The following is a 25,891-nucleotide window of genomic DNA, read 5'->3' as shown; positions in this document are numbered from 1 at the left end:
TCAAAAGAATGAACACCACGGAACAGAAGTTTGATACCATCATGGGGAGGCTCGCGGCTCTCCAACGGGAGATTGAGAGACCAGTGTCGGCGAGTCGGCGCAGTGGCAGGATGGCTGCTGTGTTGCCTGGGATTACTCCTCATCCCCTACCCAACCCTGTGGCTTGTCATGTCTTTCACAATGTTGTGCTGTGAACATTCATGTGCTTTTTTGTGCAGAGGAGTTTTTTTGTTTCCTGTTCTCGTGCTGTCCTACCATGGAAGCACAGCATGAGTAGAGGTCTCTTTTTTTCCTCTTGTACTTTCCCATTGTAGTGTACATTTCAGTGTTTTTTTCTGTAACGCTACCGATCTCCGACTTGTAACCCCATGTGATGTCTGTGTTAACACTGTGAGGAACCTTGGAGTCATTTTTGACCAGGATATGTCCTTCAACGCACATATTAAACAAATATGTAAGACTGCGTTCTTCCATTTGCGCAACATCTCTAAAATTAGAAATATCCTGTCTCAGAGTGACGCTGAAAAACTAGTTCATGCATTTATTACTTCCAGGCTGGACTACTGCAATTCATTATTATCAGGATGTCCAAAAAACTCCCTGAAAAGCCTTCAGCTAATCCAAAATGCTGCAGCAAGAGTCCTGACAGGGACTAGAAAGAGAGAGCAGATTTCTCCTGTTTTGGCTTCCTGTTAAATCCAGAATTCAAAATCCTGCTCCTCACATACAAGGTCTTAAATAATCAGGCCCCATCTTATCTTAATGACCTTGTAGTACCATATCACCCTATTAGAGCACTTCGCTCTCGCTCTGCAGGCCTACTTGTTGTTCCTAGAGTATTTAAAAGTAGAATGGGAGGCAGAGCCTTCAGTTTTCAGGCCCCTCTTCTGTGGAACCAGCTTCCAGTTTGGATTCAGGAGACAGACACTATCTCTACTTTCAAGATTAGGCTTCAAACTTTCCTTTTTGCTAAAGCATATAGTTAGGGCTGGACCAGGTGACCCTGAATCCTCCCTTAGTTATGCTGCAATAGATGTAGGCTGCCGGGGATTCCCATGATGCATTGAGTTTTTCCTTTCCAGTCACCTTTCTCACTCACTATGTGTTAACAGACCTCTCTGTATTGAATCATATCTGTTATTAATCTCTGTCTCTCTTCCACAGCATGTCTTTATCCTGTCTTCCTTCTCTCACCCCAACCGGTCGCAGCAGATGGCCCCGCCCCTCCCTGAGCCTGGTTCTGCTGGAGGTTTCTTCCTGTTAAAAGGGAGTTTTTCCTTCCCACTGTCGCCAAAGTGCTGCTCATAGGGGGTCATATGATTGTTGGGTTTTTCTCTGTATCTATGAAGCGCCTTGAGGCGACATTTGTTGTGATTTGGCGCTATATAAATAAAATTGAATTGAATTGAATTGAATTATGTGTGTAAGGTCGGGGGGCGGGGGCGTCTCATTTCACTGCGGGGCAACCTGCATGTGACAAATAAAGTTCTGATTGATTGAATTACATTATCAGATTAAAAAGTCACCTTACGAATGTAAGACAATTACTGTGTTTGTACATCAGTGAATTAATCAAATGCTACTCTGGGTATTTTACAGGTGACAGTGAAGAACCTGAACATGGTTCGACTCAAACTGCTGATGTTTTCTTTATTAGATGTTTGTACGGTTCAAATGAACCTTTCGATAACAGCAGTACGATAATAAGACGAGTCACATGACGTAGTTTACATCACCACCCTAAAGCTGAGCGGTTCCCTTTGGAACAAAGATTAGAACCATCAGGTTCCACTTTTTAGTATCCAAGTAAGATTTGTAGGTGTAATACAGATTTACGGTGCCCATCCTTTTACTAATAGTTTACTCATTTATGACGTTATTGTTTAACAACCAATCAATTAACAATGGTTACTAGCTTCCTGAATTACAGGTATGAGTCATTTCAGTCATATGCTGGCAGGCCGAAGAGCTGCGGCTCAAACTCCTCCATGCTCCTTAGTCGCAGCGTAGCCTCCTGGATCAGGCTGCGGTCCAGGTTGTCATCGGGAATCACGACCACCTGCATTCCTGCTGCCAGTGCTGCCTTTACACCATTGGGAGCATCTTCAAACACCAAGCACTGGGCAAAGACAGGAGAAAAGGAAAACAGTGATATTATCCTCTATAGTCACCTGGAGTTCACCTCCTCAGATGGCACAAACATGAGAGAAAATTATATAATTATATGAAAGTATAATTAATTTTTTCTTTGTGGCCTGACTCTGCTTACCCCGTCAGGCAGAATATCCATTTATTTTTAAGAATAATGACCCTGATGAGCCATAATGCAGGCTAAAATTACAAACATACTGCAGCTGCCTGTGCTCCCCGGCAGCCTCCCCGTACATTCAGTTTTATTTAGAGAGCACTAAATCACAACAGCCACAAGGTGATTTTAAGTTAAAGACTCTACAATAATTTATTGCTTTTATTTCATGTTACTAAGGATTACCCAGAAGTTCTTCATCTTTTCCTATTTTATGAAAATGTGATGGTTATACAACAATATCAGGTTTCATGACCAGACTCAATGGTGCTCAAGTGGTTGAGAATCTGCCTGCTGTACTACAGTCTGTCTGTCTGTCAGAATGACCACCTTCAAACTGTGAGGAAAACGACACCGTCAGGTGGGAGCCCAGTTTAGAGGTAGTGGTAAACAAAGATCGTGGGTCAGAACCTGTTTTCACTGCACTGTGGGCAGCTGCATGATGACATGTGATGCTCAGCAGTGGTCCTGATGAGTTAATGCACTGAGGAACCCACTATGACCAAACTGCTCTGACAGTGTCGTCAGTTTCACAGTAAAGCTGATGTTTGTGCATGTCCATGGTGCAACTGCAGAGCATATATTCAAGTGGTCCTGACGTGACGTCTAGGGTGGGATGTGAAAATAACAGCTGCACAGGAGTCACGACAATCCTGTGTATGTCAGTATATTTGTTTTAACGAATTGCACACTATCAACTAGGAGCGGGGGAAAAATGGATACTGTGTAGCATGGTGATATTTTGTTTGCTAATAATGTATGGATACAGGGACAGCAGAAATCGATATTTTGTTACAAAAAGGTTTTTGTGCTCTGACTTCAGAGCATGTTGATCCTTTTTCTGAGCAAGAATCCTGACATTCCTTCACTGTCCAAATGTGTTTCACTTGTTTTTGGCAGCAATAAACATGACAGTTTACTTATTTTAATTTAAGACATGTTTTATTTTAATTAAGTTTAAAACTTTTTTATTTAATGTAAAATTATATTTTGTTGTAATTTACTTTCAAATTCTTCAGTTGCTGAAGGGGCTGCATAGTTTTCATAAACTGCATAGTTCAGAATAGCTATAATTGTACCAGATGGTTGATTCAGTTAAGTTGGACTAGACTGTAATACAAACCGTTCAGTTTGTCAACAATCAAACTGAAATGAGAGAAAGACTGAGTGTGAGACTTTGATATTAGAGAAAATGAATATTGATAAAGTTTACCTTTATGTACAGAATCTGAATATCGCAAAATATTTTTAAAAATTGCAATAATATCGTATCGTGCGTTAAGTATTGTGATAATATCGTATCGTGGGATGTATGGTGATTCCCACCTCTATTATCAACACACAGCCCACAGGAGCAAATGCATCTATGATCACATCTCATAAAGCTAGAGGTTGAAATTTCTACTGTGGACACATTTTATTTTTAAGCAATAGAAAAAAGACAAAATACAAACAAATAAATATATTTATGACACTTGACCAGTAAAGTGAACACTAAACACAAACCTGCAGCAGAAAACCAGTACAATCAGCCCAGTTAATTGATCTTGTTCAAGATTGATCTAAAACGTTGTCAGAATTAGAAAAAGAAGTGTTTTGTGTGAGGGTGCACTGATCTTCACCTTCAACTGTTAGTCCTTGACTCATCCAAATGAATATTTCTATAATCAAATTCCCTCAAGACATTCTGTGTAACTCTTCACAAAAAAGGGAATTCTGATAGGACGCACACAGACCAACAGAATCTGAGAAATTCATCCTTTAGTCAAAATAAATGTCAGCAACAACAAAGTTTTCAGTTTGGCACAGATGTTTGCTCTTCTGCCTCCACACACATATGGACTTGAGTGATCCCATTCTTAATCCATAGGGTTTATTATGATGCTGGCCCACCCATTGCAGCTATTACAGCTTAAAGTCTTGAAGTAAGGCTTTTCCACAATATTTAGGATGTATGGGTGTGTTTATGGGAATTGTTGAGTCACTTTGGAACAGGAAGGAGCGATCCCAAAACTGTTCCCACAAAGTTGGGAACAATAAATAGTTCAAAATGTCTTGGTATGCTTTAGACTTCCAGGAGAATAACATCACTGCGTGTTCCCCTGATCTAAATCCAACTGAGAGCCTTTGGAGATGGATGGTGAAGTTTACAAAAACGGACAACAGGTCCAGACAGAAGATGCCCTTCATACGGCTGTCTTCACCACTTGGAGAAATGTTCCCACTCACCTCATGGAAAGGCTTGCATTGAGCATGCCACAACAAATTTTTGAAGTGATCAACAATAACGGTGGAGCGGCTCATCACTGAGTTCATGTTTGGAACTTTGGTTTCTGTTTTGGGGAAGTTTATTGGTTTTCTTGGAGGTGTGGTCCAAAACGTTTGATCAGCTGTAAAACTATAATGCACAAAATGTTTTCAGGAGTGGCCAGACTATAAAAAATCCTCCAAAAGCACACTGACAACTCATCCAGGAGGTCACAAAAGGACTCTAGAAATATTGGGGTGGCTGTAACTCAGGAGGTATCTAGTTATGGATCCCTGGCTGGTGCAGTGTGCATGCCGAATATCTTTGGCCAAGATACTAAGCCTAAGTTGCTCTCTACTTCTTCTTTCCTGGGTCTTTTCACGCGTGTTATGAATAAATCTTCTTTTTTCGGTACCGGTACTGGTTTTATTTTGTTGTATTTTTCTGCGGCACCTTAAAGGCCGGTCCATGAAAACATTGTTGGGCATAAACCGGTCCGTGGTGCAAAAAAGGTTGGAGACCGCTGCGGTAGAGCTCAAAGAGGAAATACACTATTTTAAAGGGCTGTACACGCCCTGTATGCGTAAGCAGAGTATATTATCATGCATCAGTGAAGTTAGTCAGTGACAGCTAGATACGATTCCTTTTTGGTGATTTTCTACAATTAACTGCCTCGCGCCTGTTTCCTGTTGTTCTCTTTTAGCAGCATAAAAACAGACGATGTCTATTATGCATCAGTATGAATGTGTGTGAATGTTAGATAGAAAGCACTTGTGTAGGAAAAGCATAAAAAACTGCTCCTGGTTTAAGTGAACAGTAACATTCATTCACTATAGTCAAACGTTTGGTCTCCTCCGTTCCCCCGAGGATGGACGACTGTTCAACGACATGGCCCTGTCTCAACATTTTCTGTTGCTGTTGTGTTTTTGTTTTTCATCTCCAAACGCTCTGTTTAAACTGAGTTTTGTTGTTTTATCCTGAAATAGGGGTTATAATTTATTCACACAGTGCTTCTACATTTTGGCTTAGTCTTTGATGAATAAATAAATATAGCGAAATACGACATGGGTTGATTTTCAGGTTGTATTCCCTTCATGCTAACACCTGGGCTGGACAGTTCTTTATTATATCTTTACAACTGACAGAGGGTGTACTTTCTTTTTTCTATCTCTTTATCACAAATTTCTCTTTCAATTCCATTTTTTCTTTTTTGTGGCTTATGGCTCCAAACAGCACTTCAGTGTGAATAAAGGAAGTTGCAGTATAATGAATCTTAAGCTCTGCAGGAGTCACCAAACGCTAAGCTTTATTGAAGCCTTAAAAACCTTGTTCATTTCAACTGTAATGCTCAGGCAGAACAAAGGGGCATCCTCAAGCCTCTTTAAAACATAATTGACTTCTGTGATGTCACTAATCCTGAAACTGAAGGATCTTGAACAATGATGGTGGAAACACTCAGAGTCCAGAGCACTCTTGCTAATTCCCTTGATTGAGAGCAATTAAAAACGGTAATTATCCAATGAGCTCGTGAAATGACCTTTAAATCTGCTTCCTGATTGGGCTGAACTGGATGGAAACAGACACAGATGCACAGCAGACTAATAGCTTGGCTGGATTACAAACGTTAAAGAAATGAACTAAACATTTCTGGAGCTACACAAAATAAATCTGTGGATCAACAGAAATACCAAAAAGAAAAAAGAACCACTGAAAGGATTAAATGTATGTTAGATACACTACTGGTCAAAGGTTTGGGAATACCCCAGTGTTTCAAGTTATTTATCGAAGTTCAAGTCGATCAAGTCCAAATGGTACAAAGGTGAGTGGTGAACTCCCAGAGGTTAAAAAAAGGTAAGGTTACCCAAACACGAAGGCCATCTTCAGGAAATCCAAAATTCAAAGCTTCCAACTGGCTCCGCCCAGCCTCCTGACTTAAGATCCCCATGAGCAAAGTTATGAGCAGACACAGCACCACAATACAACCTGTCCCGGGGCCTGCTCCCAAACACACAAGAACCAGCAGAACCAACAGAATCTGGATTCACTGTACTCGAGTACTGCTGAACGAGTCAAGACGAAGTGCAGTGAGGCCGAGCTGTGTGTTTGCTGTGGGCAGATTCATACACAGACATTTGTTACAGGCTCACACACATTTGGCCCTCTAATGCAAACACATGGCCCCTTTAGAGGAGCATGGTGCAATAATGTGACAGCAGCAAATGCCTGCATGCTGTGATGTGGAGGCAACTTGACTGGCTACAGTCTACGCTGCCGGCTGTGGACAACAGTTTAGTAAACAAGGCTCTCAACTACAAGATTAATGCGACTGAGGTGAACAGTGCGTACAACCTGAAATATAATTTATTTCTACCCAGAGATTAATAATAAATAATAATAATGATTGCATTTATATAGCGCTTTTCGAGACCCTCAAACAATTCCACTATTCATTCACTCTCACATTCACACACTGGTGGAGGCAGCTACAGATTAGCCATCATTTACGCTCAAGAACGCTGCACGATCGCGATCATGGCTCAAGAGTTGGGAGGTCGCCTTGTAATCGGAAGTTTGCTGGTTCGAGCCCCGGCTTGGACAGTCTCGACCGTTGTGTCCTTGGGCAAGACACTTCACCAGTTGCCTACTGGTGGTGGTCAGAGGGCCCGGTGGCGCCAGTGTCCGGCAGCCTCGCCTCTGTCAGTGCGCCCCAGGGTGGCTGTGGCTACAATGTAGCTGCCATCACCAGTGTGTGAATGTGTGGATGACTGGTTGTGTGAAGCGCTTTGGGGTCCTTAGGGACTAGTAAAGCGCTGTACAAATACAGGCCATTTACCATTTTTACTTTGCACAATTATTTCCCCGATATCAGAGATAAGTCAAGATTCTAATGCAACAAAAACAATAGCATCTTTGCAGTTTTAACTTTAAAAATATCAAGCAATTTAAATAACATAGGGCAGCACTGCTGCCATTTGGGTGACTCTAACCCTCATCAACACTGCCACTGTGTAATCAGCATCTAGCTAGCACTGCAGACAAGGAAAGAGCACACACATTTCTACATGACATAATGTTTCTACAACATGTCATGTTTCGGTACGTTTGAGAATTGCTGACAAACTAAAACTGGTGGGAGTTTTGTATTAAAGCTTTATAATAAAGAGGTCAGAGTAGGGAAACACGGCTGACACAAGAACATAATAATATGGTCATTTCTATGTTATTACTATGCAATTAGCAAAGTAAAAACCACTTAATACCCATTAATATCATGGTAGCAACAGCGGTTACAGCTGAGTAATACTGCCCTCAAATTTATGTAATAGAATAATGAGAACCCACAAACTGGGGGTAATAACATGGAAATACAGCTCCATAATAAACTGTTAATAATAGGGTAACAAGGGAGGAGCAAGACCATAATACAGTGTTAATTTCTAAGTTATTACCACTGAAATACCTGAGCTGCAAAATGCAAAACTGCCTGTTTCTATTTAATAACACATTAATAACCAAATAATAACCTTTTAAAACAAACCTAAAGAATAGTAATGACACCTGTGCATAGTTTCTGTGTAATAAGGAGCAATTTAATAGCACGGTCGTGATAGCTGATTAAAACACGCGTCAGGAAGTCTGTAATGAACTGTGGTTAGTTTTGGGTTAACCCTTTAAAGCCGGTCGGAGCGGGCACGCTCTGTTTTGCGTAACTATTTTTAAATCCCGGTAGCTCTGCAACTACGTGAGCTAGCGCAATCATTTTTTTTGCATATGAAACCGGAGGAGTTGTACTTACATCTTATGCCATCAGCTTGTCCTCGGTCACAGTTTCCTTCCACATATAGTTTTGCAAAAACTGCATAAAAAGCACTTGCAGCAACAAAAACATAATATTCCAGAAACACGCTTTGCCGATCCGATCAGCTGTTCATAACACTTCCTTCCATCAGCACGAACTATCACATGTCCGCCATGACCTGCCCGAAACCGGAAGTGACGTCATTTTGAGGAAATGTAGTTTTTTACCATCAGGGCCTCATGAGCCTATACTGGTGTTTTTAAAAGTTATGTTTGACTTTATGACTTTCTGTGTGGTTTCTGGGATGCTTAGGACTCATATTGCACTGCTGGAAATAGTTTATTTTGATGCATATGCTGCTTTTTTGCAAATTTGCATTATAATATTTATTTTCGTTTTTCCTGCAGTGTATAAAAATTGGTGTATTTCAAAAATAAATCTATGAAGACATCCATCCATCCATTCGCTTCCGCTTCTCCTTTTCAGGGTCGCGGGGGGCGCTGGAGCCTATCCCAGCTGTCATAGGGCGAGAGGCGGGGTACACCCTGGACAGGTCGCCAGTCTGTCGCAGGGCCAACACACAGGGACAGACAACCATTCGCACTCACATTCATTCGCACATTCACACCTAATGGCAATTTGGATTATCCAATTAACCTATCCCCACAAGCTGCATGTCTTTGGACGGTGGGAGGAAGCCGGAGTACCCGGAGGGAACCCACACAAACACGGGGAGAACATGCAAACTCCACACAGAAAGACCCCGGCCTACATATAATATAAGCTCTGGCGGACTTGGTTCTATGGTAGGTCTTAAAGGGTTAATTGAGTTAATTTACATTTATACAGACGACACTTAGATTAATTCACTGAATTTGTAATACCAAAATACCACTATATTATTATAATTATACCAACTGTATAACTGCTCTAGTATGAAGACAATATACAGTATACTGGAAATGAAACATCTGCTTTCATTGTGTTGAATTCAATTCAGAGCCACTACAACTGATCTTAGGTTTTCCCCACTTGCTGAATCTCACTTTCACCCCTGACTGCTCTCATTTCTGTTTAGGTGTAGAGGATAAGTCGCCCTCTACCATGTTGGCAACATAACTCTCTTTTACTGCTTGTGTGCTAAATAATAGATTCAAACTGAGTGCATTCATTAGAGTTAGAGTACTTTGTATTAGAGTATTAGTATTAGAGTACTTTTTGAATCAGTACTTCAACTTGTACTGGAGCCTTTCAAACACAAGTATAAAAATATAAGACGTTCTTCAAGAAAAAAGGATTAAAGACCAAAGGTAAAATTATTATGTACATTATATAAAATATCTTACACTGTAGCAGCAGTTAACACAGAGGTTCATTTTGAACATTATGAGGTGTGTAAGCCTGCCGTGGGGTCTCATGAGTGGAATAATGTGCGGTGCAGCTCTCGCCTGTGATAAAATGGAGATGTAATGATGGAAGAAATTTGGAACAATATATTCTGCGACACCTTAAAACAAAAGACCATAATGTGAAATCATAGATATTTTTAGTTCGTCATTTAATACAGACCATCACCTATATTGCACAGCAGGTTACTGAGCTGTGAGGAGCATCCTCTATTACCTGCTGTGCACCTGAGCCCCCGTCTCATCGTAATGACCGTACAGCACCGTATCACCCCACAGAGCACTTGAGTGTTTCCTCTTTTATACACCTCTCTGTGTTCAGTTATTACTTATTATTAATCCCTCGTGCTCTTCCACAGCGTGCCGTCCTGTCTTTGCATCCTCATCCCTAACCTGTCGCAGCAGATGGCCCCGCCCCTCCTGAGCCTGGCACTGCAGAAGGTTTCTTCCTGTTAAAAGGGAGTTTTTCTTTCCTACTGTCGCCACATGTTTGCTCATAGGGGTCATATGACTGTTGTGACTTTCTCTGTATTATTGTATTGTTGTTGTATTTTGTTGCTATACAAACGCAACTGAATTCAACTGAAATTGCATGTTTAGATTCAAAGCAAAGGGATAGTAGAAATATTGGGAAGGCAATACACTGTGCTGCAAACCTAATACGCTTTATGAATATAGAATCAAGCTTTATATCACTTCCATGTGTTCATGTTTCAAACAATAATAACAGTATATAATATATTATGTAACTTGCATGTCTGAAATTTAAACATCAACAGGTGCTATGTGCAAAAAATGCCAAAACAATATGGAAACCACGAGCCATAAAGAAGCTGACCTGTGTGAGAAACTTTTCTCCTGCTTGTCTGGAAAATCTACTTTTGGAAAGTGTTATTTTAAGTTAAAAAGTGCCGCCTGTAAACCAGCACATATGATGATGCACACAAACATTTGACCTGATATCAACCAAAACTCCAGATAAAACACATTTATTTCCATTAGTGAAATAAGTATTTGATCGCTGAGCGAAATATGGCAGTACTTGGTAGAGAAACGCTTGTTGGCAGTTAGCAAGAAGATGTTTCTTGTAGTTGGTGTTTGCACATATCTCAGGAGGGATTTTGGTCGTCTCCTCTTTACAGAAACTCTTAAATCCTTTTGTTTTCTTGGCTGCTGCTTGGCATCTCGAAGCTCCAGCTCCTTCCACAGGTTTCCATCTCCAGTGTTCTGGCTGAGGGAAATCAATTGACATCTAAGATTTTACACTACTGGCCCCGCCCACCTGTCCCTCACGGTGGTGAAGTCATCCCGTACTCGGGTGGAGTTGATGCCAAAGGGCTCGATCTAGGTTTCATGTGACCACATGTGTTCACTGGCAGACTTCAGACTTGTACATGTAGACCTGGTAAGTACTGTAAGATTTCGATGCATTATACCGCAGTGACAGACAGCCTGCCTTTAGATCATTAAACAGCTCCTTCTGTGTAGTTTTGGGCTGATCCCCATCTTCCTCACTCCATGAGGAGAGATCGTGCATGGAGCTCCAGACCAAGGACGACTGATGGTCATTGTAGATTTCTTCCATTCCCATTACTAACCGTTCTCATGAAACTTGTGCTGATGACTTTATATCCAATCAACCTTGTGCAGCTTTTGGCACTGAAGTCCTTCCACAGCTCCTGTCTTTGTGATTTATGACTTCCACATAATCACATTATGTGATGTGGCTACTTCTCATGTTTTTTGTTGAAAACAGTTATTTTTATAATCCAACTTATGATGCCAGATATATCCTGGCTGCACTGCAGAGTAACACATCACTTCGATCTACAGTAAAAGCTGTGTTTTTGTTCCTGAGCAGGGTCCTGACCTCTTTTGTCATCCAGGGTTTCTGGTTGGCATACACCCAGATGTTTTTGTCAGTGTTATGGTGTCTGTGAAGTGCTAGGAAAGTACAGATGTAGTCTACTCCTCCAGCTTTGTAGCTTTGAAGAGAGACCATCAAACCAAGTTTGCAGCTACACACACCAACACCAAACCCTATTCCAGTGAGGACACACGTGATCTTCCTCTTAGTCTATAGGAATGAACACAAAGCCGACGGCACAAAGCAAAGATGAAAACCAGCACAAAAAGAAAGTGATTGTGATTCTACTGTAGAAACATGAACAGGCTGCAGCCTGACTGCTCATCAGTTTGTTACCTGTTGAAGTTCAGCAGCTTCACTGCAGTTCACAGCTCCCTTTATCACAGTGCCGGGGTCAGCATTTACTCAGCTTTAACATCACTCTGGGTTCTTGGCAGACGTCTGGCACAGACGTCTCCGAAGCGCTTTTGAAAATATGTGGTGTCTTGATAAACTGAGCAGATATTTGAGGTTTACACAGCTACATTCTCGCCTGAAAATATGTTAAACGTTTATTTTGTGACCCAGAAAGAATAATAAGAGTAATATTAAAACTAACTAGCTGCCCCCATTGTTGGAAACTGAGCTGGGCCGCGCTATGAATTCTGGGACACAGCTTCTTCTTCTTCTTCGGGGTTTAACGGCAGCTGGCATCCTTGTACATGCAGTGCTGCCATCTTCTGTTTCAGTCCGTTATTACACTCTTAAATCCTACTACTTATTCCTGCGTCTTTTGGGATCTTACAAAGCTTCAAACGACGAGTCGACTATTAAATCAGTCGTCGACGATTTTAGTCGTGACTAGTCGACTAATCGTGGCAGCCCTAGTTAACAGTGTGATGCAGTTGTTTGTGTCCTGGAGCAGTCTCCACTTTACCATCACGCTCTCATCCTTTTGTGCAAAAATAATAACACTAATGTCCACGCTGCAGACTGCGTCACTATTTTCCTCCTCTGGTGAACTGAAATCAGCTGATTGTAGCGAGAGTGCAAGAACCGATAAGCAGGATCGATAGGCAGGCAAACTAATGAATCCAAGGAATTGGACTACTGGGAAGCGGTTCTCTACAAGAACCAGTTCTCGATCCTCAACCCTGTATCCCTATTTGATCTTGGAGTAGACTTTATCCAGTAGGTTTTTCCTGTGTAGCACAGTTCATATGCTGGTGGACTTTCAGCAGCACTGCTTTGACTCAACATGATTAAAGTCCAGCGCTGTTATGTGTGCTCTCTGGATATTTCTGAATTTAGTGCTAATGACACTAGAAAGCTAAGGGCTGAGCCAGGTTTAGCATCAAGGGATGTTTGGTTTACATCTTTTGACTTGTTTGAGCTACTAAGTCCTGATGTACTAAATAGAGGACATCCCGGGCTCTCCACTGACACGTCGTGTGTTTGAGTGTCCTCTTTTAGCTCCAAAGAGGCAGGAAAAAAATTCAATGACAGGATTCTTTTATATACACGGGCGTGATCAGAATCAGGTGGATGGAAATAGAATAGAATAGAATAGAATAGAATAGGCTTTTATTGTCATTGTACATGTACAACAAAAATGTAGGAGAGCAGGAATAAATGACAAACAGGAGAAATATATATGAGTCCATGTGTGAGTGCCTGAATGATGAGGGTCAGATTGGTGAGTGGCTGGGCGGGTGGGATGTGGGGGGATAGGGTTCTTTAACCCTTTAAGACCTACCATAGAACCAAGTCCGCCAGAGCTTATATTATATGTTTACATGCTGTGGAGCCATTTTTGGGAGCATTTCAAGTTTCTATACATCAATACAACCATTACAGCCCAGATTTTAATAATATGTCTGCATTAAGTGCATAGTAATTACATACATTGCATAAAAGTGCAATAAACTACAGAAAAATTGAAAATCGTTTTTGTTTTTTTAACATATATTTCTAGTTAGAGAAATTTAAGAGGCTTATCCCTCAAAACTGTAAATACAAAAAAGTTGCACAAAATAGTTTCCCACCACAGGAAATTTATTTTGAGTGTCTCCATAGTTTTATTTTTGAAATACACCAATTTTTATACACTGCAGGAAAAACGAAGATAAATATTATAATGCAAATTTGCAAAAAAGCAGCATATGCATCAAAATAAACTATTTCCAGCAGTGCAATATGAGTCCTAAGCATCCCAGAAACCACACAGAAAGTCATAAAGTCAAAGATAACTTTTAAAAACACCAGTATAGGCTCATGAGGCCCTGATGGTAAAAAACTACATTTCCTCAAAATGATGTCACTTCCGGTTTCGGGCAGGACATGGCGGACATGCGATAGTTCACACTGATGGACGTAGGAAGTGTTACAAACAGCCGATCAGATCGGCAAAGCGTGTTTCTGGAATATTATGTTTTTGTTGCTGCAAGTGCTTTTTATGCAGTTTTTGCAAAACTATATGTGGAAGGAAACTGTGACCGAGGACAAGCTGATGGCATAAGATGTAAGTACAACTCCTCCAGTTTCATATGCAAAAAAATTATTGCGCTAGCTCACGTGGTTGCAGAGCTACCGGGATTTAAAAATAGTTACGCAAAACAGAGCATGCCCGCTCTGACCGGCTTTAAAGGGTTAACAGTCCAAATGGCCGAGGTGAGGAAAATGTTTTTGTCTGGACGTGTGAGACCCGACTGGTCTGAGGTGCCTCCGGAGGGCAGGTGATGGGCAGAATGCAAGGGGTCAATCAATCAATCAATCAATCAATCAAGGCTTTATTCGCCACGTGCAGGTTGCCCTGCAGTGAAATAACTCTCGAGCTAACAGGCGAACAAGCATCGCTGGGTGAAGACACGAGTCTGACACGACCAGAGACGGTCAGCAGTCCCCAACGAGTCGCCTGTCTTCCAGCTGTAGCTTGCAGCCAACCAGCTGGAAATCAATTTATTATGTTGATTTAAGCATATGTGATGTATTTCCATGATAACATGCTACGTTAGTATTTTCAGGTAATTCACTTTTAAACAACATACTAAATGTTAGATTACCTTCTAGTTTTCAAAGCTTGTGGCATCGAGACCACTCAGTATTACCAGTGTAATGACGGATGTGTTATCCTTTTCATATTACTGTTAAACCTTTTCAGAAACATAATGAGGAATACAACATGCCTCATGGAAAGACTTTAACCCTGATCTAATTCTGTCCCTGTTTATAAGGATGATGAGAGGCGTGTGATAGTAAGACATACACAACATGACAGTGGTGATAAAAACATGTGAAACAAGCTGACACACTTACATATAGATTACAAACAGATATATGAATGCGTTGCAGCAACATACAGGACCTATATGAGCGTGTGTGCTGCCTGCAGTGGCGAGTGAATAAGTGACAGTGACAGATCGCCCATTGAATCTTTCAAATGATGATGAAGCCTAGAGCAACACGAGCCCAGGATGTTTACCATTTCATCACTTCTGTTAAGGAGAGCAGAAATAAAGCCAGTGCTGATGATGGACGGATACGCACAATGGCACACAAGTGCAAATGCATGTTTTAGCATCGTGTCTCAAATGTCACACTGATTGGTCCAAAGGTTGATGCGAGGATCGTGCCTCCCTGAGGCCGAGTTCGAATGATTGTTTGGGTAAAACGTCGTCGGCAGAAACAGCCTCCGTGGAAAATAACCATAATGTACATTTATGCAGTCTGACCACATTATTAGAATACAGGAAGCTGGAATCCTGATACAGTGCAGTGGGTATGGACATGACCCAACACAGCAAGAGATCACAAGTAAACAAAGCAGCTTGAGGTGACTGTTGTTGAAGCTGTACAAATAAATTAAACAGCCTGAAATAGACGAATGTTTTCCCCTCACAAACAAAACCTAAGGGTTCATTCATGGATCACTTCCAAACAACAGGAATATCCAACTCCTCTTAACCTGACACGTACAGGTCCCATCACAGAAAGTTTAAAAAGCTTAAATGAATAATTACTAAATAATAATAAAATAATAAATAATAATGGTATTTCTTTGTTAATTTTATTTAGTTTAATAACTGTACAGTACTCTGTATATAGTAATGTAACAACAGTCTGGCGAGGAAGGAGCGGCTAGCAGGTCCAGCGAGCGTGTGGTGTGGGGGTTAGCTGAATAACCTGAAGCCAGTCGGTTAAATCCAATAAATGACCTTTATTCGCCGTCAGCAACATTGCACTTTATAAGCCAGATCTCCTCGGCTGTACTCGTCCGAGCATACATGCGCGGGGATTGGTATCGCCAGCGCCAGCTTGTTACAACAGTAACAATAAAAAAAAAAAAAAAGTAATAGTAACAAATAGTAACAAAGTAACAAACAACAACAGTGTTTTCTTGGAGAATGGAACATGAGCAGCATGGAATGGTTGCCGCTAACAACACACACCCACTAGGACCCCCATAGCTATTACAATAGTTGGGCAACCCCCCCTAGTGGTGCCATAACCCAAAAGGGTTGTTACAGTAACCATTGTCCTTGATGTAAATATGTAAAAATTGTGTATGTTTCTGTTCTGTGTCCTGTGTACTGTTTGTTGTATATGTGTTTGTCCCACAAGTTTCCCCTTGTGGGACAATTAAAGGATTATTCTATTCTATTCTATTCTACTCTATTCTATTATTTAGCTATTAGTTATAAAATGCCTTTAAGTTGTATTTAGAAGATGCTCAATTACACAAAAATCTAATGAGCACATGAGAGAAGCTCATTTCAGCATGTAGACACGATGGAGACAACCTGCTGAAGCTCAAACTGTCCTAACGGGGAATCGTGAGGAGGTTGAAAGGTTGGAGCCAGGTGGGCTGGTCTGAGATTTTCTGGGTTTTTCCTGTTCAACAGCTCCTGTGGCAGGAAACGGTCTGAAAAAGGTTGATGTCAGAGATCGGAGGAGACCGGCCAGACGTCTTCGAGCTAGTCAACGGTAGCTCATGAGTCTCGATTTCTGCTGCAACGTTCAGGCGGCAGGTCAGACATCACCAACATGAACCAAAGAAATTTCCTTACTCAACAAAGCCTGTTGCCACTGACTTTCAGTCCAGGTCATGAGTCATTTTCTCCATGTCTTCCTTAAGAACAGCTTCTTCACAGCCATCCTCCCAACTAAAGCCCCAAATGCATCCCTGAGATCCTGTGAGCCTTCGTTTCCCTGTCTTAAAGGGAAATTCCTGCACCTTTTCTTTTCCTCTCTAATTTCCTCAAATTTGTAAGGACACACCATGCTGAGATACGCCAAGTTTTCAGCCAATAGCTCTTCAGGGGTGTCCATGTCAGTGTAAATATATTATTTTATACGTCAAAGTGTATTAGCTTTCACTTTGAGTTTTTTAAAGCCACCATTTCTTCATTTCTCCTGTTTGTTTTAAGGATAGACTGCAAACCAAAAAAAAAACTGTTGGCACGTCTCTTTGGAAATCACTTTTTGGTGCAAAAAATTATATTTTATATTTGTTATAATGTGGCATAGGGCAATTTGGCCAAAAATATTCATCACGATATATATTTGAAGATTTGCGATAACGATATAACTGACGATATAACTGACACGAGACAAAATACTTTACAACTCCACAACTTTATCAGTGAAAAAAACCATCAATGTATTTTCACTTAAACAAGCAGCTGTTTTTATCTGCATTAAAGTTATATAAAAATGTAACAGTGCAAATGCAAATTCCTCGCTGACAGTTTAACCAAAAGGCATTTCCAGTGGAAACTGGCCGACATATCCTCAGCATAACCATGTATAATATCCACAAAACTTAAAAAGAGCTTATACACACACAATACGGTAATATTATGTTGAAGCACAGCACGTATCACTCCACGAGGCTCCGCCTACGATAGCCGTAATGCTCCAACAATCCATCAAGCGGTGCAGCTTCGTAGCTTAGCAAAGTCGGACTGAAACATTTGACAGATTTTTGAGCGCCGTGCACATAAAATCGTTTCGGTAATAACGACGGCCCGCTAGCATGCGCTACCAAAAATAGTGCTTTGTTGTGTATCTGACAGACGAAAGCTAAACCAGTTCCAGACCAGTGAAGCTGCAGCATTTTTACAAACCAGTTCAGGTTCATCTGTTTCATTCAACGATCCACTTTCATCCTCGTTCTCCGTCACCGCCATGCTTTTTCTGCCATGTGCGTATGTAAACAAAGGCACTGCGCATGCGCGTTTTACCCATATTCTATTTTACCCATAACATTTCCCAACATTATACCAGCATTACTATATTGATATGGCCCTAATGTGGCATACTTCATACTTCATTTACATTTTGTATTTTTCAACTAAGGTAATGGCAGCGACGTAAACCAGCTAGCTAAACTGTTGAGCCATGTGTTCTATTAACTTTAACTAGTAATTACTTTATGAATTTCTTCACAAATAAAATGTTACCAATTTGAAAAAACATATTCACAGCTTTCCAATTGGAATATGATTAAGAACAGCAGTTTTAATTGCTCTCCTCTCTTTATAGCCCAGAAACAGCATCAGTGAAGGTCACCGATGACGTTCTCATGGCCTTTAACAGTGAAGTCATCTCTATGCTTGCCCTCAGTGCAACAGCAGTCAATACTGTTGGCCACAATATTTTACTACAGAGATTCAAACATGCAATGGGAATAACAGGAATCGTGCTGCAGTGAAGTGTATATATTTAATGGACTCCAGTTTGTATATCTAAATGGGATGATGGCCTCTCACGCAAAGGTTAGTTCTGGAGTTCTGGGTTACTCGTGCTTGCTTTAGGCAATATGATTAGAAAACAAAGCATGCAGATTTCATTGCTATGCAGCTTCATTTATCCACGAGGCCAGATGTTACAAATCAATTTAAACTGTAAATTATGAAAATAAAGCATCAGAGAAAAAATCCACTTGACCCACGGCAACAAGGGGAGAACAAAAACTAGAAGAATTTCTATTAAACTGCAGATAGTCACGATCATGGATGTGCATTCCTCTGTGAAGAGATCATGGCTCATAAGGTAAAATACAAATTAAAAACAAGGTCAGACAATATTTCGAATAAAAATATGAAAATATTATTTCACTGTTTTTCTGTTTGCCATTCAAAACTATTTCACGCAGTAGTCGTCATATATTTGTGCTGTAACAGTTTGCAGCTGTGTGTAATGAATGCTCTTCACTAACAAGTGGTATAAAAACCTTTGAATCCAAGTGTTCCTGCATGTGTCAGCGGTTATCCCTGACCTGTAACTGCAGGGAGCTCAGTGGCCACAGACGCTTCATAAGCTGCAGATATCTCAGGTGTCAAACTTTCATACGTTAAGTTTTATATTCAAAATCAATGTTTTAGAGAAACATTTCTTTAAATAAACTGCTGGTGTTTTCTGAACAGACGCCTGTTTTAAAGCCTTTCTTGTTTTTGTAGCTGCTAGTTTATAGTTTATTGTAGAGAGAGAACATGTCATGGCCTTTTTGACTTAACAGAAAAGTGTGGATGTGTAGAACCAGTGCTACAGTTTTACTGCAATCCTTCTGAAAGAGTAGGATTATGGGCATGACTGGGCATTCAAGTACCAGTTTAACAGGTTCTTTGTGAAACTGGTGTGCAGAAAAAGACACATTAATTAAGACCATTTTAAAAGCAGAGGACTTACTACTGTGCTGAATTTAAAGAGATTGCAAATGGGAAAGAAAAGTCTTTGGACAGTCCACAGATTAAATCAAGAAACCATCACTAAGCAAAAATGGTGCCTGAAAATGTCAAAGCCACCCTTCCTCCTTCATCTTTTCCAAGATCTAAGAAGGCTCGTAAATAATTGAAGTCTGTGGTAACAAGTAGGAAAACACAAGTGTGGAGCAGCGGCAGGCTGGTGTATCCAGGTGTAGTTAAGCTAGTCATGTATTATAATAGATAAGAGAGATGCAAAGGGCTGCGGCATGCACTTTACAGCACTTTACGCCATGAACTGACATAATATTTGTATTTTATTCCAAAAACTTACAATTTGATTATTTTTATTATTTATTTTAGCAAGTAGAAAAAACCATCTAAGCATGAGCACTGAAGTTTACTTCGGACAGTGAAGGCATCACTATAACATCACAGCTTCTCTATCAAAACACACTCATCTATTTGATAAGTGAACCTGATCATGGGGCCAAGTCCAATTCAAACAAGAGAAAAATAAATTACGTGATGAATGAATCCATGTTTGGACATCTTTCACTGTGGATCACAGCGCTGATCCTTTCTGTGGATCCCTGCAAAGCCCTGATGGCTTCTGAGGAATTAAAGCCAAGTATGGAGGTGAGACTCCAATCATAGTTGCTGTGTTGTTGCAGCATCATTATCTACACATCCAAAGCTCCTCTGGCCAAAAGGGAATTCACCCAAGAATGACTCTCTCTTCTCAGACCAAGCCTTCCTAAATCACTCCTCCACTGTGTTTGGTATCACAGTGGTGTCACATCAGCCAGGAAAATGTATGTTGTTTGGAAATTATTACAATGTACTTTAATGCATTTGTACTTGTTATGTTTTATTACTTTTTATTTTCAGTTTGGGATTTATAAATGGATTCAAACACAACACACGACCCCCACTTCCAAACAATCTGGTATCCAATGGGAAATGTAAAGGAAACCATAATGCAATGATTTGCAAATCTCGTAGTCCCATATTTTATTTGCAATAGAAAAAAACTAATATTTAATATTTAGACATTTTAATGTTTTATGATAAATATTAGCTCATTTTGAATTTGATGGCAACAATATGTCTCAAAAACTTTGGGAAGGGGGGAAAGAAATGTTGTAAAAGGGAGTGGTACAAGAAAGAAACAGCTGGGTTATAATATCACAAATGTTAAATAACATAATCATCCTGCAACCAGGTTTCTGTACGGCAGAGTCAATCGATTTGTTGATCAATTATTAACCCTTTAAAACCGGTCGGAGCGGGCACGCTCTGTTCTGCGTAACTATTTTCTATATTATATATATATACTATTTAACTATAGTGTTCGTAGACCAGTCTAGTCTACGTCCATCAGCGCAAACTATCACATGTCCGCCATGTCCTGCCCGAAACCGGAAGTGACGTCATTTTGTGGAAATGTAGTTTTTTACCATCAGGGCCTCATGAGCCTACAGTGGGGCAAAAAAGTATTTAGTCAGCCACCGATTGTGCAAGTTCCCCCACTTAAAATGATGACAGAGGTCAGTAATTTGCACCAGAGGTACACTTCAACTGTGAGAGACAGAATGTGAAAAAAAAATCCATGAATTCACATGGTAGGATTTGTAAAGAATTTATTCGTAAATCAGGGTGGAAAATAAGTATTTGGTCACCTCAAACAAGGAAAATCCCTGGCTCTCACAGACCTGTAACGTCTTCTGTAAGAAGCTTTTCTGTCCCCCACTCGTTACCTGTATGAATGGCACCTGTTTGACCTCATCATCTGTATAAAAGACACCTGTCCACAGCCTCAACCAGTCAGACTCCAAACTCCGCCATGGCCAAGACCAAAGAGCTTTCGAAGGACACCAGGAAAAGAATTGTAGACCTGCACCAGACTGGGAAGAGTGAATCTACAATAGGCAAGCAGCTTGGTGTGAAAAAATCAACTGTGGGAGCAATCATCAGAAAATGGAAGACATACAAGACCACTGATAATCTCCCTCGATCTGGGGCTCCACGCAAGATCTCATCCCGTGGGGTCAAAATGATCATGAGAACGGTGAGCAAAGATTCCAGAACCACACGGGGGGACCTGGTGAATGACCTGCAGAGAGCTGGGACCAAAGTAACAAAGGTCACCATCAGTAACACACTACAACGGCAGGGAATCAAATCCCGCAGTGCCAGACGTGTTCCACTGCTGAAGCCAGTGCATGTCCAGGCCCGTCTGAAGTTTGCCAGAGAGCACATGGATGATACAGCAGAGGATTGGGAGAATGTCATGTGGTCAGATGAAACCAAAGTAGAACTTTTTGGTATAAACTCAACTCGTCGTGTTTGGAGGAAGAAGAATACTGAGTTGCATCCCAAGAACACCATACCTACTGTGAAGCATGGGGGTGGAAACATCATGCTATGGGGCTGTTTTTCTGCCAAGGGGACAGGACGACTGATCCGTGTTAAGGACAGAATGAATGGGGCCAAGTATCGTGAGATTTTGAGCCAAAACCTCCTTCCATCAGTGAGAACTTTGAAGATGAAACGAGGCTGGGTCTTCCAACATGACAATGATCCAAAACACACCGCCCGGGCAACAAAGGAGTGGCTCCGTAAGAAGCATTTGAAAGTCCTGGAGTGGCCTAGCCAGTCTCCAGACCTCAACCCCATAGAAAATCTGTGGCGGGAGTTGAAAGTCCGTGTTGCTCGGCGACAGCCCCAAAACATCACTGCTCTTGAGAAGATCTGCATGGAGGAATGGGCCAAAATACCAGCTACTGTGTGTGCAAACCTGGTAAAGACCTATAGTAAACGTTTGACCTCTGTTATTGCCAACAAAGGTTATGTTACAAAGTATTGAGTTGTATTTTTGTTATTGACCAAATACTTATTTTCCACCCTGATTTACGAATAAATTCTTTACAAATCCTACCATGTGAATTCATGGATTTTTTTTTCACATTCTGTCTCTCACAGTTGAAGTGTACCTCTGGTGCAAATTACTGACCTCTGTCATCATTTTAAGTGGGGGAACTTGCACAATCGGTGGCTGACTAAATACTTTTTTGCCCCACTGTATACTGGTGTTTTTAAAAGTTATCTTTGACTTTATGACTTTCTGTGTTGTTTCTGGGATGCTTAGAACTCATATTGCACTGCTGGAAATAGTTTATTTTGATGCATATGCTGCTTTTTTGCAAATTTGCATTATAATATTTATCTTCGTTTTTCCTGCAGTGTATAAAAATTGGTGTATTTCAAAAATAAAACTATGGAGACACTCAAAATAAATTTCCTGTGGTGGGAAACTATTTTGTGCAACTTTTTTGTATTTACAGTTTTGAGGGATAAGCCTCTTAAATTTCTCTAACTAGAAATATATGTTAAAAAAACAAAAACGATTTTCAATTTTTTTGTAGTTTATTGCACTTTTTTGCAATTTATGTAATTACTATGCACTTAATGCAGACATATTATTAAAATTTGGGCTGTAATGGTTGTATTGATGTATATCAACTTGAAATGCTCCAAAAATGGCTCCACAGCATGTAAACATATAATATAAGCTCTGGCGGACTTGGTTCTATGGTAGGTCTTAAAGGGTTAAGTCATGTACTAACAGAGACTTGGAGGAGAGAGACCTAATATTTAATAATCCACATTTCACTGTTTTACTCTTTGGTTCAGATGTGGATACTGTATTGTTCTTTCTTTGTAAATGTTTAAGTTGTTTGTTGCTGGTTTTTAGTTTGTTTTTTGTCTTTTTGGAAGCAGACACAGTCTCTATGGAGATGGGTTTTTGGGGGGTAGCAGGAGGAGAGAAGCTGCAGAGAGGCGTGTAAGACTGCAACTCTGCTTCCTGGTCCCAACTCTGGATAGTCATATTTTGAGGGGTTTAATAAATTTGTCGATATTTCTAGAAATGAGAGCTGCTCCATCCAAAGTGGGATGGATGCCATCTCTCCTAACAAGACCAGGTTTCCTCCAGAAGGTTTGCCAATTATCTATGAAGCCCACATCGTTTCTGGGACACCACTCAGACAGCCAGCAATTTAAGGAGAACATGCGGCTAAACATGTCACTCCTGGTCTGATTGGGGAGGGGACCAGAGAAAACTACAGAGTCCCACATTGTTTTGGTTACACACCGATTCAATACTGATTTTAGTGACCTCCGATTGGCGTAACCGGGTGTCATTACTGCCGACGTGAATTATGATTTTACTGAATTTACGTTTACCCTTAGCCAGCAGTTTTAAATTTCCTTCAATGTCGCCTGCTCTGGCCCCTGAAAGACAGTTGACGATGGTTACCGGTGTCTCTAGCTTCACATGTCTGAGAACAGAATCACCAATTACCAGAGTTTGACCCCCGGCGGGTGTGTCGCCAAGCGTAGTCTTCATTTAGCCCAGAATGGCTAAATGAAGCAATCCCATCCAACTACCAGCCAATAGCCTGCCTCCGCACAACACTTCAAGAACCTCAAGGACGAACCCATCCAAGGTTTTTAGTAGACACATCCAGGGTATCAATTTGAGCTTCCTATGTCACCTCGTTCTTCAGTTATCACATTCACAAACTTGTCCACGCCACCCGCCCGTTAGCCCGGCGTTGTCGCCACAGTACTCCATCAGCTTGACCAACCAGGGAAATAGCGTGCTGGGAAAAAGTATCTGACTGATTTTGTTTTTGCTTTCAGCACATTTTTCACACATTTTCCAAGAATATCAATCAAAATTTTAATATTCTGTTTTGTTTTGAATTTTAAAGAGAATCTGAGAAAATACAAAATGCTGTTAATTGATAAAGAATCTATCAAAACCTGCGTAGTACAAAAGCATTCTCCCTGTTTATTTGATTTATTTATTTTTAACGTTCTGTGATGTTTACCTTTGCTAAACAGACAGGTAATAATAATCACACATACATTCATACAGTGCTTTTCTCTAACATTCTCACATATACTCACTCTGTTGATCATATCATGAATAAATAAATCAGAATATTGTTTTTAAATGTCATATTTCACACTGGGAGATGGATTAAAGTAAAGGATGAAAGACAGCTGCAGTGAGCAGCATCAGTTGTATTACCTGCCACCCACTGACAGGTAATACAACTGTGGAACACATGGGATGTCGTACTGAGCAAGAATGTGCCATTTGGCTAATATAGTATGTGCTGCCTTCATTCCTCTGAAATCACACTTCATCCTGTCACACTTCATATTTTAAATCAGGCTCCAGTCCTGCAGCTTTTAGATGCATCCCTACTCCAACAGCTGAATCCGATGGTTGGATTCCTCCTCAGCAGCCATCAAGTTTGGCAAAGGCCTGATAACATTTGTTTGATTCAGGTGTGTCGGAACAAGGATGCATCTAAACTGTACACGGTTTTTGCTTTTCTATGTTTTCAGAAATAATCTTTGTAGTAAAAATGAAACGTGAACACAAAAGCTGATAAAGTGGCCTCAGAATGGAGGAAGTGAAGTTTGAAATTTAACAAGTCGGTAGTTTATTCACTGATTGTTCTTTTAAAGACTTTTACAGGGACGAGACAATACTGCTGAGGACTGACACTAAAAGACAAAACATGCATGTATGATGTGCAGATGGCTGACAAAGGAACGACCAACATGTTTGAGCCCTACAGTGACGGCTCCGTTACGCTGCGTGGTTCTTTCGCTGGTGTAGTTTGTCTCCTTAAAGAAAGGATATCGTCAAATCAACAAAAGTTTTATTTCTGAGCGATCACCTGTAAATAAACATTTCTACCTGGGAACCTGAACATCTAATGTTACCTCGGGGAAATCTGTCCATCTTCAGTTCAACTGAAGGCTGAAGAAAAGCATCATAATCAAGCTTGGATGAGTAAAGTCCACGACACTTCAGTTCAGTGTAATTACATTCTTTAGCTTCAAGGCATGTGCAGAGAGCCCTTATTCATTCTTTAAACAAGTTTCCTTGGAGCTGTGTTCAGGCTTCACTGTTGCACTACAGCAGGATGGAAACACGATCGGAGCCTTTCTCCAAGAAAAGTGTTCAACAAAGAGCTTCTTTATCCTTGTGAGACGGTGCAGATCACTTATTCACCCCGATGACGTTTCGCTTCAATCTCACCGATACAAACATCCAACCAGTGCAACCAGAATCCACAACCCCAACAAAGCAGGCTGGATGACACACACTCTTTTGTGTTGAGTTGAATCCACAGTAAAATCTACAAAGCTTTGGGACTGCACGTGCTGACTGCAGAAACAATGACCTCAGCTACTGAAGCACCTTTTCACGCCACCCTTCTACAGAGAACGACGTGCTGGTGTAACGGGTGAACGCTAAGCGTTGCCAAAGTAGTAACGAACCAACTGTCCAGATAAAAAAGTTTATGTCTTAATTGAACCTGATCTGAATATCTGGAGTACAAAGCCTCCCCTGAACGATTAATAACGGGGGACGAGCTCTGTGAGTTAAACTAGCTCACGTTCATGTTTCATTAATCAGCTTCTGCCGAGCACACCTTCGGTAACATCTCCTGTTTCATCAGCCGTGTTACTTCACAGCTGTGAAAAATGTTTCT

General features: G+C 40.8%; 1 protein-coding gene across 2 annotated transcripts in view; it reads right to left on the bottom strand.

Annotated features, from left to right (window-relative positions):
- Positions 1 to 1,636: 1,636 nt before the first annotated feature.
- The window catches only part of pudp (pseudouridine 5'-phosphatase), a 39,074-nt gene continuing 14,819 nt past the window's right edge, over positions 1,637 to 25,891 (bottom strand). For both annotated transcript variants that reach the window (XM_006802637.3, XM_006802638.3), the window contains exon 4: positions 1,637 to 2,119. In XM_006802637.3, coding sequence (XP_006802700.1) covers positions 1,943 to 2,119 — 177 coding nt within the window. In that variant the 3' untranslated portion in view covers positions 1,637 to 1,942. The remainder of the gene's footprint in view (positions 2,120 to 25,891) is intronic.

Source organism: Neolamprologus brichardi, chromosome 23 (genome assembly GCF_056152115.1).
Source record: "Neolamprologus brichardi isolate AB-2024 chromosome 23, ASM5615211v1, whole genome shotgun sequence".
NCBI classification, from domain to species: domain Eukaryota; kingdom Metazoa; phylum Chordata; class Actinopteri; order Cichliformes; family Cichlidae; genus Neolamprologus; species Neolamprologus brichardi.
The sequence above is the reverse complement of the archived record's forward strand: the minus strand, read 5'-3'. Positions and strand labels throughout refer to the sequence as shown.